A 15330-nucleotide genomic window follows, 5' to 3' on the forward strand; every position below is an offset into this window, starting at 1 on the left:
GTGTTGGTGCAACACAAGACACCCACCCAGTGTGTGACAGCTGAGGAATGGGGGAGACGTGACTGGGACGACCATGGCCGTTTGTCACTCTAGGGCACCATCCCCATTACACCTTGCCATTGCTGCCACGGGCATTGCCAGCCCTATGGGTGTCCTTTTAGCTGACACACACCTGGATTGCTGCCTGTGTAGCCCATTCTGCCTGGTTATTGCCCTGTAGGTCCCCCTCTACCTGTAAATATGAGGGGGGAGTTAGTGGGCACCATCTCCCTCTGGTGAGCCTGACCTGCCCACCTGTTCATTGCTCTTCCTCCAAAACACATGAGTAAAGGGGGAACTCCCATTGTCTCAATCTTTTGGATGGACCAGAAAATACCGCGCAAGAACCCTTGGCACAAAGGCTTCTGACCAACTAAATGGTTTTCGGAATGGCCTCAAATGCTGCCACTGTTGGTTGGGTAGGTTTCCTTAAACAGCTCGCCCTAGAGGCCTGAAGGGGCATTTTACAGGGCAGTGACTGACTGAGTTAGAACGCTAGAAACCCTGGGAAATTCAAAGATTCATAGAATCTTACAGCACAGAAAGAGGCCATTCGGCCCATCATCCCTGTGCCGGCCCTTTGAAAGAGCTGTCCAATTGTGGCAGCATCATCAACGGCTGACGTTAATACAGTCAGCTGCACACTGCTGGGTGATTCTGAAAATTGGATTCGGTGCCAAACTGATTGGGTGCAAACCCTGGCTCGCTGCCCAGTTTGCCAATCAGTTGTGCCAGTTTGATGTCCCATTGTCAGCTGGTGTAGGTCCAATACCCCTCATGAGGATGGTGCAAGTTCATTACCCGCTCACAGAGTTAGCACGGGTCTAACACGCTCCTCGAGCAGCTGGGCTGGTTCGATACCTTATCAGAACATAAGAAATAGGAGCAGGAGTCGGCCATACGGCCCCTCGAGCCTGCTCCGCCATTCAATCAGATCATGGCTGATCTTCAACCTCAACTTTCCAGCCTGACCCCCATATCCCTTGATTCCCCTAGAGTCCAAAAATCTATCGATCTTGAATATATTCAACAATTGAGCATCCACAGCTCTCTGGGTTAGAGAATCCCAAAGATTCGCTACCCTCTGAGTGAAGAAATTTTCCTCATCTCAGTCCTAATTGGCCGACCCCTTATCCTGAGACTATGCCCCCTAGTTATCGTGCAGCTGGTGCAGATGCCATGCTGCCTCGAGGGATCAGTGTGGGTTCTGTACCCCTGTATGCGGCTGGTGCAGCCTCTGTAGCTCTTCACTGTGAGGCTGTGAATTATTTTGAAGTCCTGTGACTGTTCTGTCGTGGACGAGCCATTTTACACAAATTTAGGTGCATCTATTTTGTTGAAAGAGTTTTATTTTCTGAAAATTGTTATTGCTTTTTCTTTGTTTTAAAGCTGCTCCAATTGATTCTCCTGCTTAAGTATTTCTTATTTCTTGTTCATGCTCTGACCATTCCAATGGACTGACTGTTCCTCCCTCTCTTTCTAACCTTCTGCAGCCTCCTCCTCTTCCTACAACTTTTCTTTTCTTAGTCCTCAGGGCTTCAGTGTTGCGTCTCAGAACTCCGCTCCTTTCTGGTCAGGTACAGCTCCTTTACTGCATTCTCCTTTTGCTCTGACTTGCTGCTAAAGCCCCACAGACCAGCTCAGTTTCAAGCTTCACACATCATCAGCAACTTAAAACCTCAGACCAGGTGCCGGGGTCTGGGATGAAGATTCCTGCAACACAAAACCAAAACCCATGGCGTAGGGTTGAGAGAAATGTAGTTCCATGTGAGGGAGGTGATTCGCTCTCAGACCCCACTTGTAACTGCTCTGTGAATATTGGTGACCATAAGAGATAGGAGCAGGAGTAGGCCATTTGGCCCCTCGAGCCTGCTCCGCCATTTAATGAGATCATGACTGATCTGATTTTTACCTCAACTCCACTTTCCCGCCCTTTCCCCATATCCTTTGACTCCCTTGCTGATCAAAAGTTTGTCTAACTCGGCCTTGAATGTATTCAATGACTCAGCCTCCACAGCTTTTTGGGGTAAAGAATTCCAAAGATTCACGACCCTCTGGGAGAAGAAATTCCTCCTCATTTCTGTCTTAAACGGGTGACCCCTTATTCTGAGACTATGCCCCCTAGTTTTAGATTCCCCCATGAGGGGTAACATCCTCTCAGCATCGACCCTATCGAGTCCCCTCAGAATCTTGTATGTTTCAATAAGATCTCCTCTCATTCTTCTAAACTCCAATGAGTATGGACCCAACCTGTTCAATCTTTCCTCATAAGACAACCCTTCCATACCCGGAATCAACCGAGTGAACCTTCTCTGAACTGCCTCCAATGCAAGTATGTCCTTCCTTAAATAAGGGCACCAGAACTGTACGCAGTACTCCAGGTGTGGTCTCACCAGCACCCTGTACAGTTGGAGCATGACTTCCCTGCTTTTATACTCCATCCCCCTAGAAATAAAGGCCAATATTCCGTTTGCCTTCCCGATTACCTGCTGGACCTGTATGTTGACTTTTTGTGTTTCATGTACGAGGACACCCAGATCCCTCTGTACCGCAGCATTTTGTAATATTTCTCCATTCAGATAATATTTTGCTTTTTTATTTTTCCTCCCAAAGTGGAGACTTCACATTTTCCCACATATTCCATCTGCCAAATTTTTGCCCATTTGCTTAACCTGTCAATATCCCTTTGCAGACACTTTATGTTCCCATCTCAACTTACTTTTCCAACTATCTTTGTATCATCAGCAAATTTGGCCACAAGACACTCTGTTCCTTCATCCAAGTCATTGATATATATTGTAAATAGTTGAGGCCCCAGCACTGAGCCCTGCGGCACCCCACTAGTTACAGATTGCCATTTCGAAAATGACCCTTTTATCCCGACTCTTTGTTTTCTGTTCGTTAGCCAATCCTCTATCCATGCCAGTATATTACACCCAACACCATGAGCTCTTATCTTGTGCAGTAACCTTTTATGTGGTACCTTATCGAATGCCTTTTGAAAATCCAAATATACTGCATCCATTGGTTCCCCTTTATCCACCCTGCCTGTTACTTCTTCAAAGAACTCTAATAAATTTGTCAGACAGGATTTCCCCTTCATAAAACCATGTTGACTCTCCTTGATTGTATTATGAGTCTCCAAATGTCCTGCTACTACTTCCTTAATAATGGATTCTAGCATTTTCCCAATGACAGATGTTAGGCTAACTGGTCTATAGTTACCTGCTTTCTGTCTCACTCCCTTCTTGAATAGGGGTGTTACGTTTGCGGTTTTCCAATCCGCTGGGACCTTACCAGAATCTAGTGAATTCTGGAAGATTACAACCAATGCACCCACTATCTCTGTAGCCACTTCCTTTAAGACCCTCGGATGCAAGCCATCAGGTCCAGGGGACTTGTCAGCCTTTAGACCCATTAGTTTACCTAGTACTTTTTCTCTAGTGATAGTGATTGTTTTTAGTTCCTCCCTCCCCTTTGCCTCTTGATTTTCTACTATTATTGGTACATTATTAGTGTCTTCTACTGTGAAGACAGATACAAAATATCTGTTCAATTCCTCTGCCATTTCCTTGTTTTCCATTATTATTTCCCCAGTATCATTCTCTAAGGGACCAATGTTTACTTCAGCTACCCTCTTCCTTTTTATATACTTGTCGAAGCTTTTACTGTCAGTTTTTATATTTCTTGCTAGTTTACTCTCATAATTTATTTTCTCCCTCTTTATTATTCTTTTAGTCATCCTTTGCTGGTTTTTAAAGTTTTCCCAATCTTCGGGCTTACCAGTAATCTTTGCCATGTTGTATGCTTTTTCTTTTAACCTGATACCATCCTTGACTTCCTTAGTTAGCCATGGTTGGTTCACCCTTTTTGTGGAGTCTTTCCTCCTCACAGGGATATATTTTTGTTGCGAGTCATAAAATATCTTTTTAAATGTTTGCCACTGCTTATCCACCATCATACCATCTAATCTGTTTACCCAGTCCACTTTAGCCAATTCCACCCTCATTCCTTTATAATTGCCCTTATTTAAGTTTAATACAGTAGTTTCAGACACAAGATCCTCGCTCTCAAACTGGATGTGAAATTCTATCATGTTATGATCACTGCTTCAAGGGATCCTTTACGTTGAGATCATTAATTAATCCTGATTCGTTACCCATTACCAGATCCAAAATGGCCTGTTCCCTGGTTGGTTCCCTGACGTATTGGTCTAAGAAACAGTCCCTAATACACTCTATGAACTCCTCCTCAGGGCTATTTTTGCCAATTTGATTTGTCCAGTCTATGTGAAAGTTAAAATCGCCCATGATTATTGCATTACCTTTTTTACAAGCCCCCCTTATTTCCTGATTTATATTTTGCCCTACAGTGTAGCTACTGTTAGGGGGCCTATATACTACTCCCACCAGTGATTTCTTTCCCTTGCTATTTCTTACCTCCACCCAAATTGATTCGACATCTTGATCTTCTGAGCCAAGATCATTTCTCACTATTATACCAATTTCATCCTTTATTAACAGAGCTACCCCACCACCTTTACCTTTTTTCCTATCCTTCCAAAATGTTAAATAACCCTGGATATTTAGCTCCCAACCTTGGTCACCTTGCAACCACGTCTCTGTAATGGCCACGAGATCATACCCATTTGTTTCTATTTGTGCCGTCAATTCATCTATCTTATTACGAATGCTGTGTGCATTCAGATAAAGAACCTTTAATTTTGTCTGTTTGACCAAGTAAAGAAATGATGTGGAGATGCCGGTGATGGACTGGGGTTGACAAATGTAAAGAATCTTACAACACCAGGTTATAGTCCAACAATTTTATTTGAAAATCACAAGCTTTCGGAGATTACCTCCTTCGTCAGGTGAGTGTGGAAATCCTTGAACGTTTTGCATTTATATTCAGAGAACAATACCTGGTGATTACAGATAATCATTCCAACTGCCCGTTGTCAAGGCAATCAAAGTGTTCAGACAGAGAGGTGTTACCTACAGGACCACCGAATACACAAACAGCCAGAGCACAAGACAGAGAGAGAGAGGGAGAAACATCCGAAAGGAAGAGAAAGACAGAGAATGACCCGTTGTATTAAAAACAGATAACCTTTATTCGCTGGTGGGGTTACGTGCAGCGTGACATGAACCCAAGATCCCGGTTGAGGCCGTCCTCATGGGTGTGGAACTTGGCTATCAATTTCTGCTCGACGATTTTGCGTTGTCGTGTGTCTCAAAGGCCGCCTTGTAGAACCCTTACCCGAAGATCGGTGGCTGAATGTCCTTGACTGCTGAAGTGTTCCCCGACTGGGAGGGAACCTTCCTGTTTGGCGATTGTTGCGCGGTGTCCGTTCATCCGTTGTCACAGTGTCTGCATGGTCTCGCCAACGTACCATGCTCCGGGGCATCCTTTCCTGCAACGTATGAGGTAGACAACGTTTGCCGAGTCACAGGAGTATGAACCATGTTCCCCGGAGCGGAGAAACTACGCCATGTTCTCCGCAGCCTTCAACATGTCATCAATGACGACGAACACCTCGCTAAGGCCATCCCCACGCCTCCACTACTCGCCTTTAAACAGCCACCCAACCTCAAACAGACCATTGTTCGCAGCAAATTACCTAGCTTTCAAGAGAACAGCGTCCACGACACCACACAACCCTGCCATGGCAACCTCTGCAAGACATGCCAGATCATCGACATGGATACCACCATCACACGAGAGGACACCACCCACCAGGTACATGGTTCATACTCCTGTGACTCGGCAAACATTGTCTACCTCATACGTTGCAGGAAAGGATGCCCCGGAGCATGGTACATTGGCGAGACCATGCAGATACTGCGACAACGGATGAACGGACACCGCGCAACAATCGCCAGATAGGAGGGTTCCCTCCCAGTCGGGGAACACTTCAGCAGTCAAGGACATTCAGCCACCGATCTTCGGGTCAGCATTCTCCAAGGCAGCCTTCGAGACACACGACAACGCAAAATCGTCGAGCAGAAATTGATAGCCAAGTTCCGCACCCATGAGGATGGCCTCAACCGGGATCTTGGGTTCATGTCACGCTACACGTAACCCCACCAGCGAATAAAGGTTATCTGTTTTTAATACAATGGGTCATTCTCTGTCTTTCTCTTGCTTTCGGATGTTTCTCCATCTCTCTCTCTGTCTTGTGTTCTGGCCGTTTGTGTATTCGGTGGTCCTGTAGGTAACACCTCTCTGTCTGAACACTTTGATTGTCTTGATAACGGGCAGTTGGAAAGATTATCTGTAATCACCAGGTATTGTTCTCTGACTATAAATGCGAAACGTTCAAGGATTTCCACATTCACCTGACGAAGGAGGTAATCTCCGAAAGCTTGTGATTTTCAAATAAAATTGTTGGATTATAACCTGGTGTTGTAAGATTCTTTACAAGTAAAACAAGTAAAGAAAGAAAGACTTGCATTTCTATCGCGTCTTTCACCGCCTCAGGCCGTCCCAAAGTGCTTTACAGCCAATGAAGTACTTTTTCAAGTGTAGTCACTGTTGTAATGGTCAATGAGAGCGTGATTCAGTGAACAAGCTGTTATAACCAGCGCCGCATGTCCCGAACTGTTTGACTCTCTGCTATTTTGCTTGGGGCCTAAAGCCAGCTCTTTAAATATTCTGTTCCATGACGAACTTTAGCTCAACCCATCAGCAATGGTTGCTGTGAGCTGCAGGGTTTTGCATGAAGATCCCACTTCGAGATTCGGTCTGGATTGTTTCTCTGTCGTGTCTTGACCTTTTCTGCTTCACCTTTGCTAAAGTTTAGTTTGTGTCTTCGGGCAGTGTTTAACCCTCGACCGATTGGCATGGCAACAGCACGATATAAGTTTGCAGCTCGTGACATGCGCGAGCTCTCACTGAGGGAAGGAGACACGGTGAAGATCTACAGCAAGATCGGGGGGGACCAGGGATGGTGGAAAGGTGAAGCAAACGGCAAAGTGAGTGTCAGAGCAGAACAGGAATCGGAGAACAGTCCAGCCCAGAAACAAGCCCCTCACATAACCCATCCAGTCCAAACATACTCTCCCCCTCACTCCCCGTACCCTTTAATATCCCAACCAGTCCAACCCCTCAGATAATGAAGCAGTCCGTGCCCGCATGCAGCAAGACCTGGACAACATCCAGGCTTGGGCTGATAAGTGGCAAGTAACATTCGTACCAGACAAGTGCCAGGCAATGACCATCTCCAACAAGAGAGAGTCTAACCACCTCCCATTGACATTCAACGGCATTACCATCACCGAATCCCCCATCAACATCCTGGGGGTCACCATTGACCAGAAACTTAACTGGACCAGCCATATAAACACTGTGGCTACAAAAGCAGGTCAGAGGCTGGGTATTCTGCGCTGAGTGACTCACCTCCTGACTCCCCAAACCCTTTCCACCATCTACAAGGCACAAGTCAGGAGTGTGATGGAATACTCTCCACTTGCCTGGATGAGTGCAGCTCCAACAACACTCAAGAAGCTCGACACCATCCAGGACAAAGCAGCCCGCTTGACTGGCACCCCATCCACCACCCTAAACATTCACTCCCTTCACCACCGGCGCACTGTGGCTGCAGTGTGTACCATCCACAGGATGCACTGCAGCAACTCGCCAAGGCTTCTTCGACAGCACCTCCCAAACCCACAACCTCTATCACCTAGAAGGAGAAGGGCAGCAGGCACATGGGAACAACACCACCTGCACGTTCCCCTCCAAGTCACACACCATCCCGACTTGGAAATATATCGCCGTTCCTTCATCGTCGCTGGGTCAAAATCCTGGAACTCCCTTCCTAACAGCACTGTGGGAGAACCTTCACCACACGGACTGCAGCGGTTCAAGAAGGCGGCTCACCACCACCTTCTCAAGGGCAATTAGGGATGGGCAATAAATGCCGGCCTCGCCAGCGACGCCCACATCCCATGAAGGAAATAAAAAAACACTCTACCGTTCACTCCCCATTATATCCCACCCAGTCTAATCCCACTCTCCTCCTCACTCCCTGTTCCCTTTAATATCCCACCCAGTCTAATCCCACTCTCCTCCTCACTCCCCGTTCCCTTTAATATCCCATCCAGTCTAATCCCACTCTCCTCCTCACTCCCCGTTCCCTTTAATATCCCATCCAGTCTAATCCCACTCTCCCCCACTCACTCCCCGTTCCCTTTAATATCCCATCCAGTCTAATCCCATTCTCCCCCCCTCACTCCCTGTTCCCTTTAATAACCCCCCTCCTCCCAAGTGATGCGTTCACCCACTGTGCCCTGAGTTGTGATTGGCTCCTTGGTTTCATGTCTAGTGGTTACTTTTCGTGATTCTTGATTGGCTCTTTTCCCACTCACAGATTGGCTGGTTTCCTTCAACATATGTGGATGAGGAAGGACTACCGTGATTGGTCGATGTGATATCATCCACTCTGCCAGAAGCCATTGTTTTTGCACATCTTGTGATGCGGGAACTCAGGAAGGCAGTGGGGGAGGGCTGCTCAGCAATCTTACTGATGAGACTTTTAATAATTTTTAGATCGATTAACATGAGAATCCCTCTGTTGTATATAAATTCCTTTTTCAGAACAACCAATCAGAATTAGAAGTAATTTTCAGTAGTGCGTTCAAGGATGTGTGTGCACGTGGGATTGTGTGTGTGCACGTGGGATTGTGTGCGTGTGCGCGCACGTGGGATTGTGTGTGTGCACGTGGGATTGTGTGTGTGCACGCGCGCACGTGGGATTGTGTGCGTGTGGGATTGTGTGCGTGTGGGATTGTGTGCACGTGGGATTGTATTTGTGTGAGCGTGCACGTGGGATTGTGTGCGTGTGGGATTGTGTGTGTACATGGGATTGTGTGCGTGTGCACGTGGGATTGTTTGTGTGCACGTGGGGTTGTGTGTGTGTGTGCACGTGGGATTGTGTGTGTGTGTGTGCACGTGGGATTTGTGTGTGCGCACGTGAGATTGTGTGTGTGCGCGCACGTGAGATTGTGTGTGTGTGCGCACGTGGGATTGTGTGTGTGTGCGCACGTGGGATTGTGTGTGTGTGCGCACGTGGGATTGTGTGTGTGTGCGCACGTGGGATTGTGTGTGTGTGCGCACGTGGGATTGTGTGTGTGTGCGCATGTGGGATTGTGTGTGCGCACGTGGGATTGTGTGTGTGTGTGTGTGCACGTGGGATTGTGTGTGTGTGCACGTGGGATTGTGTGTGTGTGTGTGTGCACGTGGGATTGTGTGTGTGTGCACGTGGGATTGTGTGTGTGTGTGTGTGCACGTGGGATTGTGTGTGTGTGTGTGTGCACGTGGGATTGTGTGTGTGTGTGTGTGCACGTGGGATTGTGTGTGTGTGTGTGTGCACGTGGGATTGTGTGTGTGTGTGTGCACGTGGGATTGTGTGTGTGTGTGTGTGCACGTGGGATTGTGTGTGTGTGGCGGGCGGGCGGGATTGTGCGCGCGGGTGGGTGTAGGTGTACACGTGGTGTGTATGCACATGGGAGGTGTTATCTGCTAGCGTGAGAATCCTTTCTAAAAATAATTTGTAATTATTTTACCAAATAGTAATACCACAATGTATGTGAATATTGTAGGGAATGTTTTAAGGCTGATGCTGGTGTATATATTTGGGTTCATTGTGGGTTAAATGGAATTATAGTTAAAAATATCACTGAATTTGTTTAAAGAGTGAATTGAAAATGTAAATTGGTACAATTTTTGCATTGGCCAACATGCTGAACAAAGCTGGCGGGAGATTGGGAGACCAGGAGACACTGATTCCTGGTGTGTTGCTCAGAGGAATGATCGAGGACATTGATTTCAGCACAAGTCACTGCCACATTACCCCGATTCAAGTGGGATATTGGGACAGGGAAGCCGATTGGACAGCGATTGTGAGACTGAGGCTGTTCACGTTTCACACAAACAGCAAATTAAAGCAACCGTTTCTTTTCATGTTCTGAATGTTGAGATTGGGCTGTTTCAGCCCTTGTTATAATGTCTCTCCTCACACAATCCAGTGCTTCGAACTTTTAAATACAAGAGAACCAGGAGCAGAAATGAGGATTCATTCATAATGTAAGTGTTCATTCCCCACCTGAAGATGCTGACTCTCATTCTGTGTGAAACCGAGACAGTGTCACAAGGCAATTGGGCCTGGGGAGGCACACAGCGGAGTGCAGTGTGTGGTGCTCTCCGCTCCCGAAAACCCTGTGGTTTCCAGCAGGAGGAATAATGAAGCAGTCCGAGCCTGAATGCAGCAAGACCTGGACAACATCCAGGCTTGGGCTGATAAGTGGCAAGTAACATTTGTGCCAGACAAGTGCCAGGCAATGACCATCTCCAACAAGAGAGAGTCTAACCACCTCCCCTTGACATTCAACAGCGTTACCATTGCCAAATCCCCCACCATCAACATCCTGGCGGTCACCACTGACCAGAAACTTAACTGGACCAGCCATATAAATACTGTGGCTACAAGAGTAGGCCAGAGGCTGGGTATTCTGCGGCGAGTGACTCACCTCCTGACTCCCCAAAGCCTTTCCACCATCTACAAGGCACAAGTCAGGAGTGTGATGGAATACTCTCCACTTGCCTGGATGAGTGCATCTCCAACAACACTCGAGAAGTTTGACACCATCCAGGACAAAGCAGCCCACTTGATTGGCACCCCATCCACCACCCTAAACATTCACTCCCTTCACCACCGGCGCACTGTGGCTGCAGTGTGTACCATCCACAGGATGCACTGCAGCAACTCGCCACGGCTTCTTCAACAGCACCTCCCAAACCCACGACCTCTACCACCTAGAAGGACAAGAGCAGCAGGCGCATGGGAACAACACCACCTGTACGTTCCCCTCCAAGTCACACACCATCCCGACTTGGAAATATATCGGCCGTTCCTTCATTGTCGCTGGGTCAAAATCCTGGAACTCTCTTCATAACAGCACTGTGGGAGAACCGTCACCACACGGACTGCAGCGGTTCAAGAAGGCGGCTCACCACCACCTTCTTAAGGGCAATGAGGGATGGGCAATAAATGCCGTCCTTGCCAGCGATGCCCACATCCCATGAATGAACTAAAAAAGAGGAGTCTAGTGCTCTCCTCTCCCAATAACCCTGTGGTTCCCAGAAGTGAGAATCCCGACTGATTTTTCTACTCCCTAATCTAGAGGGTGCTGTGGCCAATTTTAACACCCACTCGCCAATTCATCTAAGCTTGTCACAGGTAAGAGGTCAGTACTTCACATGGCAGGGCACGGAGCCACTAAGGCATCGACCACCGTTGTTCACTAGAAATCGCTGATGAGCCACAGGGGTGGTTATGGTGACAGCGTTTTAGCAGCATTGCATTAATTTTAGTAGAAATCATGGACCATCTCATCCTCTTCCCCCTCCCATAACTCACTGGGGCGTGGGGTGGGACATTGTATCTTGCTGGGGGGAAGGGAGGAGAACAGTCTAATTGGGGGGGGGGGGCATAGTGTAACTAACTAGGGGCAGACACGGTGCATCTCGCTGGAGGGGGGGGGGGGAACAGTGTAACCAACACCCAATCGCCAGCCCGTGGTGCCGGAGGATTAGAGGACTGCTAACATTGTACCATTGTTTACAGGCCAGTCAGTCTAACCTCGGTGGTGGGCAAATTATCGGAATTGATTCTGAGGGACGTCATAAATCGTCATTTAGAAAGGCATGGAGTAATCAAGGACAGTCAGCATAGGTTTGTTAAGGGAAGGTCGTGTCTGACTAACTTGATTGAATTTTTTGAGCAGGTAACAAGGAGGGTCGATGAGGGTAGCGCGTTTGATGTAGTCCACATGGATTTTAGCAAGGCTTTTGACAAGGTCCCACATGGCAGACTGGTCAGAAAAGTAAAAGCCCATGGGATCCAAGGGAAAGTGGCTAGTTCGATCCAAACTTGGCTCAGTGGCAGGAAGCAAAGGGTAATGGTCGAGGGGTGTTTTTGTGACTGGAAGGCTGTTTCCAGTGGGGTCCCGCAGGGCTCGGTACCAGGTCCCTTGCTTTTTGTGGAATATATTAATGATTTGAACTTGAATGTGGGGTCTTGATCAAGAAGTTTGCAGATGATACAAAAGTTGGCCATGTGGTTGATAGTGAGGAGGAAAACTGCAGACTGCAGGAAGATATCAATGGACTGGTCAGATGGGCAGAAATGTGGCAAATGGAATTCAATCCGGAGACGTGTGAGGTAATGCATTTGGGGAGGGCAAACAAGGCACGGGAATACACAATAAATGGGAGGATACTGAGAGGTGTAGAGGAAGTGAGGGACCTTGGAGTGCATGTCCACAGATCCCTGAAGGTAGCAGGACAGGTAGATAATGTGGTTGAAAGGCATATGGAATACTTTCCTTTATTAGCCAAGGCGTAGAATATAAGAGCAGGGAGGTTATGCTAGAACTGTATAAAACACTAGTTAGGCCACAGTTTGAGTACTGCGTACAGTTCTGGTCACCACATTACAGGAAAGATGTGATTGCACTAGAGAGGGTACAGAGGAGATTTATGAGGATGTTGCCAGGACTGGAGAATTTTAGCTATGAGGAAAGATTGGATAGGCTGGGGTTGTTTTCTTTTAAACAAAGGAGGCTGAGGGGAGATTTAATTGAGGTGCATAAAATTATAATGGGACTAGATAGAGTGGATAGGAAGGACCTATTTCCATTAGCAGAGGGGTCAGTGACCAGGGGACATAGATTTAAAGTAATTGGTGGAAGGATTAGAGGGGAGCTGAGGAAAAACATTTTCACCCAGAGGGTGATGGGGTTCTGGAACTCACTGCCTAAGAGGGTGGTAATGATGTGGAGATGCCGGTGATGGACTGGGGTTGACAAATGTAAGGAATCTTACAACACCAGGTTATAGTCCAACAGTTTTATTTGAAAATCACAAGCTTTCGGAGGCTTTCTCCTTCGTCAGGTGAGTGACGTCAGCAAGTCACAGTGTGCCCCCCAGCGAGTTACACTGTGTTCCCCTCCCAGTGAGTTAGTGTCCCACCTCCTAGTTAGTTACACTGTGTTCACGCCCCCCCCCCACAGTGTGTTAAACTGTCTCCACCCCCTTCCCCGCCCCCCAGGTTGGTTCATAGAATCATAGAAAGTTGTGTTACATTCACTGGGGGAGCACAGTATAACTGGGAGGAGTGGGGATACACAGTGTAACTCTCTGGGGACTCACCTGACGAAGGAGAAAGCCTCCGAAAGCTTGTGATTTTCAAATAAAACTGTTGGACTATAACCTGGTGTTGTAAGATTCCTTACATTTGAAAGGGTGGTAGAGGCAGAAACCCTCAACTCATTTTAAAAGTACCTGGATGTAACCTACAGGGCTACGGACCAAGTGCTGGAAAGTGGGATTAGGCTGGGTGGCTCATTTTCGGCCGGCACGGACACAATGGGCTGAACGGCCTCCTTCTGTGCCGTAACTTTCTATGATTCTATGAACCAACCTGAGGGGGTGGGGGGAAGGGGGTGGAGACAGTTTAACACACTGTGGGGAGGGGGGGCGTGAACACAGTGTAACTAACTAGGAGGTGGGACACTAACTCACTGGGAGGGGGACACAGTGTAACTCGCTGGGGGGAGGGGGACACAGTGTATCTCACTGGGGGGGGGAGGGGACACAGTGTATCTCACTGGGGGGAGGGGACACAGTGTATCTCACTGGGGGGGGAGGGGACACAGTGTATCTCACTGGGGGGAGGGGACACAGTGTATCTCACTGGGGGGGAGGGGACACAGTGTATCTCACTGGGGGGGGAGGGGACACAGTGTATCTCACTGGGGGGGGAGGGGACACAGTGTATCTCACTGGGGGGAGGGGACACAGTGTATCTCACTGGGGGGGGAGGGGACACAGTGTATCTCACTGGGGGGGGAGGGGACACAATGTATCTCACTGGGGGGGGGAGGGGACACAGTGTATCTCACTGGGGGGAGGGGACACAGTGAATCTCACTGGGGGGGGGGAGGGGACACAGTATCTCACTGGGGGGGGAGGGGACACAGTGTATCTCACTGGGGGGGGGGAGGGGACACAGTGTATCTCACTGGGGGGGAGGGGGGACACAGTGTATCTCACTGAGGGGAGGGGGACACAGTGTATCTCACTGGGGGGGGGGGAGGGGGACACAGTGTATCTCACTGGGGGGAGGGGGACACAGTGTATCTCACTTGGGGGAGGGGACACAGTGTATCTCACTGGGGGGAGGGGACACAGTGTATCTCACTGGGGGAGGGGGACACAGTGTATCTCACTGGGGGGAGGGGGACACAGTGTATCTCACTGGGGGGGGGAGGGGGACACAGTGTATCTCACTGGGGGGGGGGGGAGGGGGACACAGTGTATCTCACTGGGGAGGGAGGGGGACACAGTGTATCTCACTGGGGGGAGGGAGGGGGACACAGTGTATCTCACTGGGGGGAGGGGACACAGTGTATCTCACTGGGGGGAGGGGGACACAGTGTATCTCACCGGGGGGAGGGGGACACAGTGTATCTCACCGGGGGGAGGGGGACACAGTGTATCTCACTGGGGGGGAGGGGGACACAGTGTATCTCACTGGGGGGGAGGGGGACACAGTGTATCTCACTGGGGGGAGGGGACACAGTGTATCTCACTGGGGGGGGGGAGGGGGACACAGTGTATCTCACTGGGGGGGAGGGGGGACACAGTGTCTCTCACTGGGGGGAGGGGGACACAGTGTCTCTCACTGGGGGGGAGGGGGACACAGTGTATCTCACTGGGGGGGGGAGGGGGGACACAGTGTCTCTCACTGGGGGGGAGGGGGACACAGTGTCTCTCACTGGGGGGGAGGGGGACACAGTGTATCTCACTGGGGGGAGGGGGACACAGTGTATCTCACTGGGGGGAGGGGACACAGTGTATCTCACTGGGGGGGAGGGGGACACAGTGTATCTCACTGGGGGGGAGGGGGACACAGTGTATCTCACTGGGGGGAGGGGACACAGTGTATCTCACTGGGGGGGGGAGGGGACACAGTGTATCTCACTGGGGGGGAGGGGGACACAGTGTCTCTCACTGGGGGGAGGGGGGACACAGTGTCTCTCACTGGGGGGGAGGGGGACACAGTGTATCTCACTGGGGGGGAGGGGGACACAGTGTATCTCACTGGGGGGAGGGGACACAGTGTATCTCACTGGGGGGGGGAGGGGACACAGTGTATCTCACTGGGGGGGAGGGGGGACACAGTGTCTCTCACTGGGGGGAGGGGGACACAGTGTCTCTCACTGGGGA

At 49.3% G+C, this 15330-nt stretch overlaps 1 protein-coding gene across 1 annotated transcript in view; it reads left to right on the top strand.

The window, feature by feature from the left end:
- LOC137300362 (guanine nucleotide exchange factor VAV2-like) overlaps positions 1-10002 on the top strand; it is a 51006-nt gene extending 41004 nt beyond the window's left edge. Inside the window, exons 15-17 of the mRNA XM_067969446.1 lie at positions 1533-1616; positions 6859-7013; positions 8411-10002. Of these exons, the coding sequence (XP_067825547.1) occupies positions 1533-1616; positions 6859-7013; positions 8411-8458 (287 nt within the window). The 3' untranslated portion in view covers positions 8459-10002. The remainder of the gene's footprint in view (positions 1-1532; positions 1617-6858; positions 7014-8410) is intronic.
- Positions 10003-15330: the final 5328 nt, after the last annotated feature.

Source organism: Heptranchias perlo, chromosome 31 (assembly GCF_035084215.1).
Source record: "Heptranchias perlo isolate sHepPer1 chromosome 31, sHepPer1.hap1, whole genome shotgun sequence".
Taxonomy (NCBI): domain Eukaryota; kingdom Metazoa; phylum Chordata; class Chondrichthyes; order Hexanchiformes; family Hexanchidae; genus Heptranchias; species Heptranchias perlo.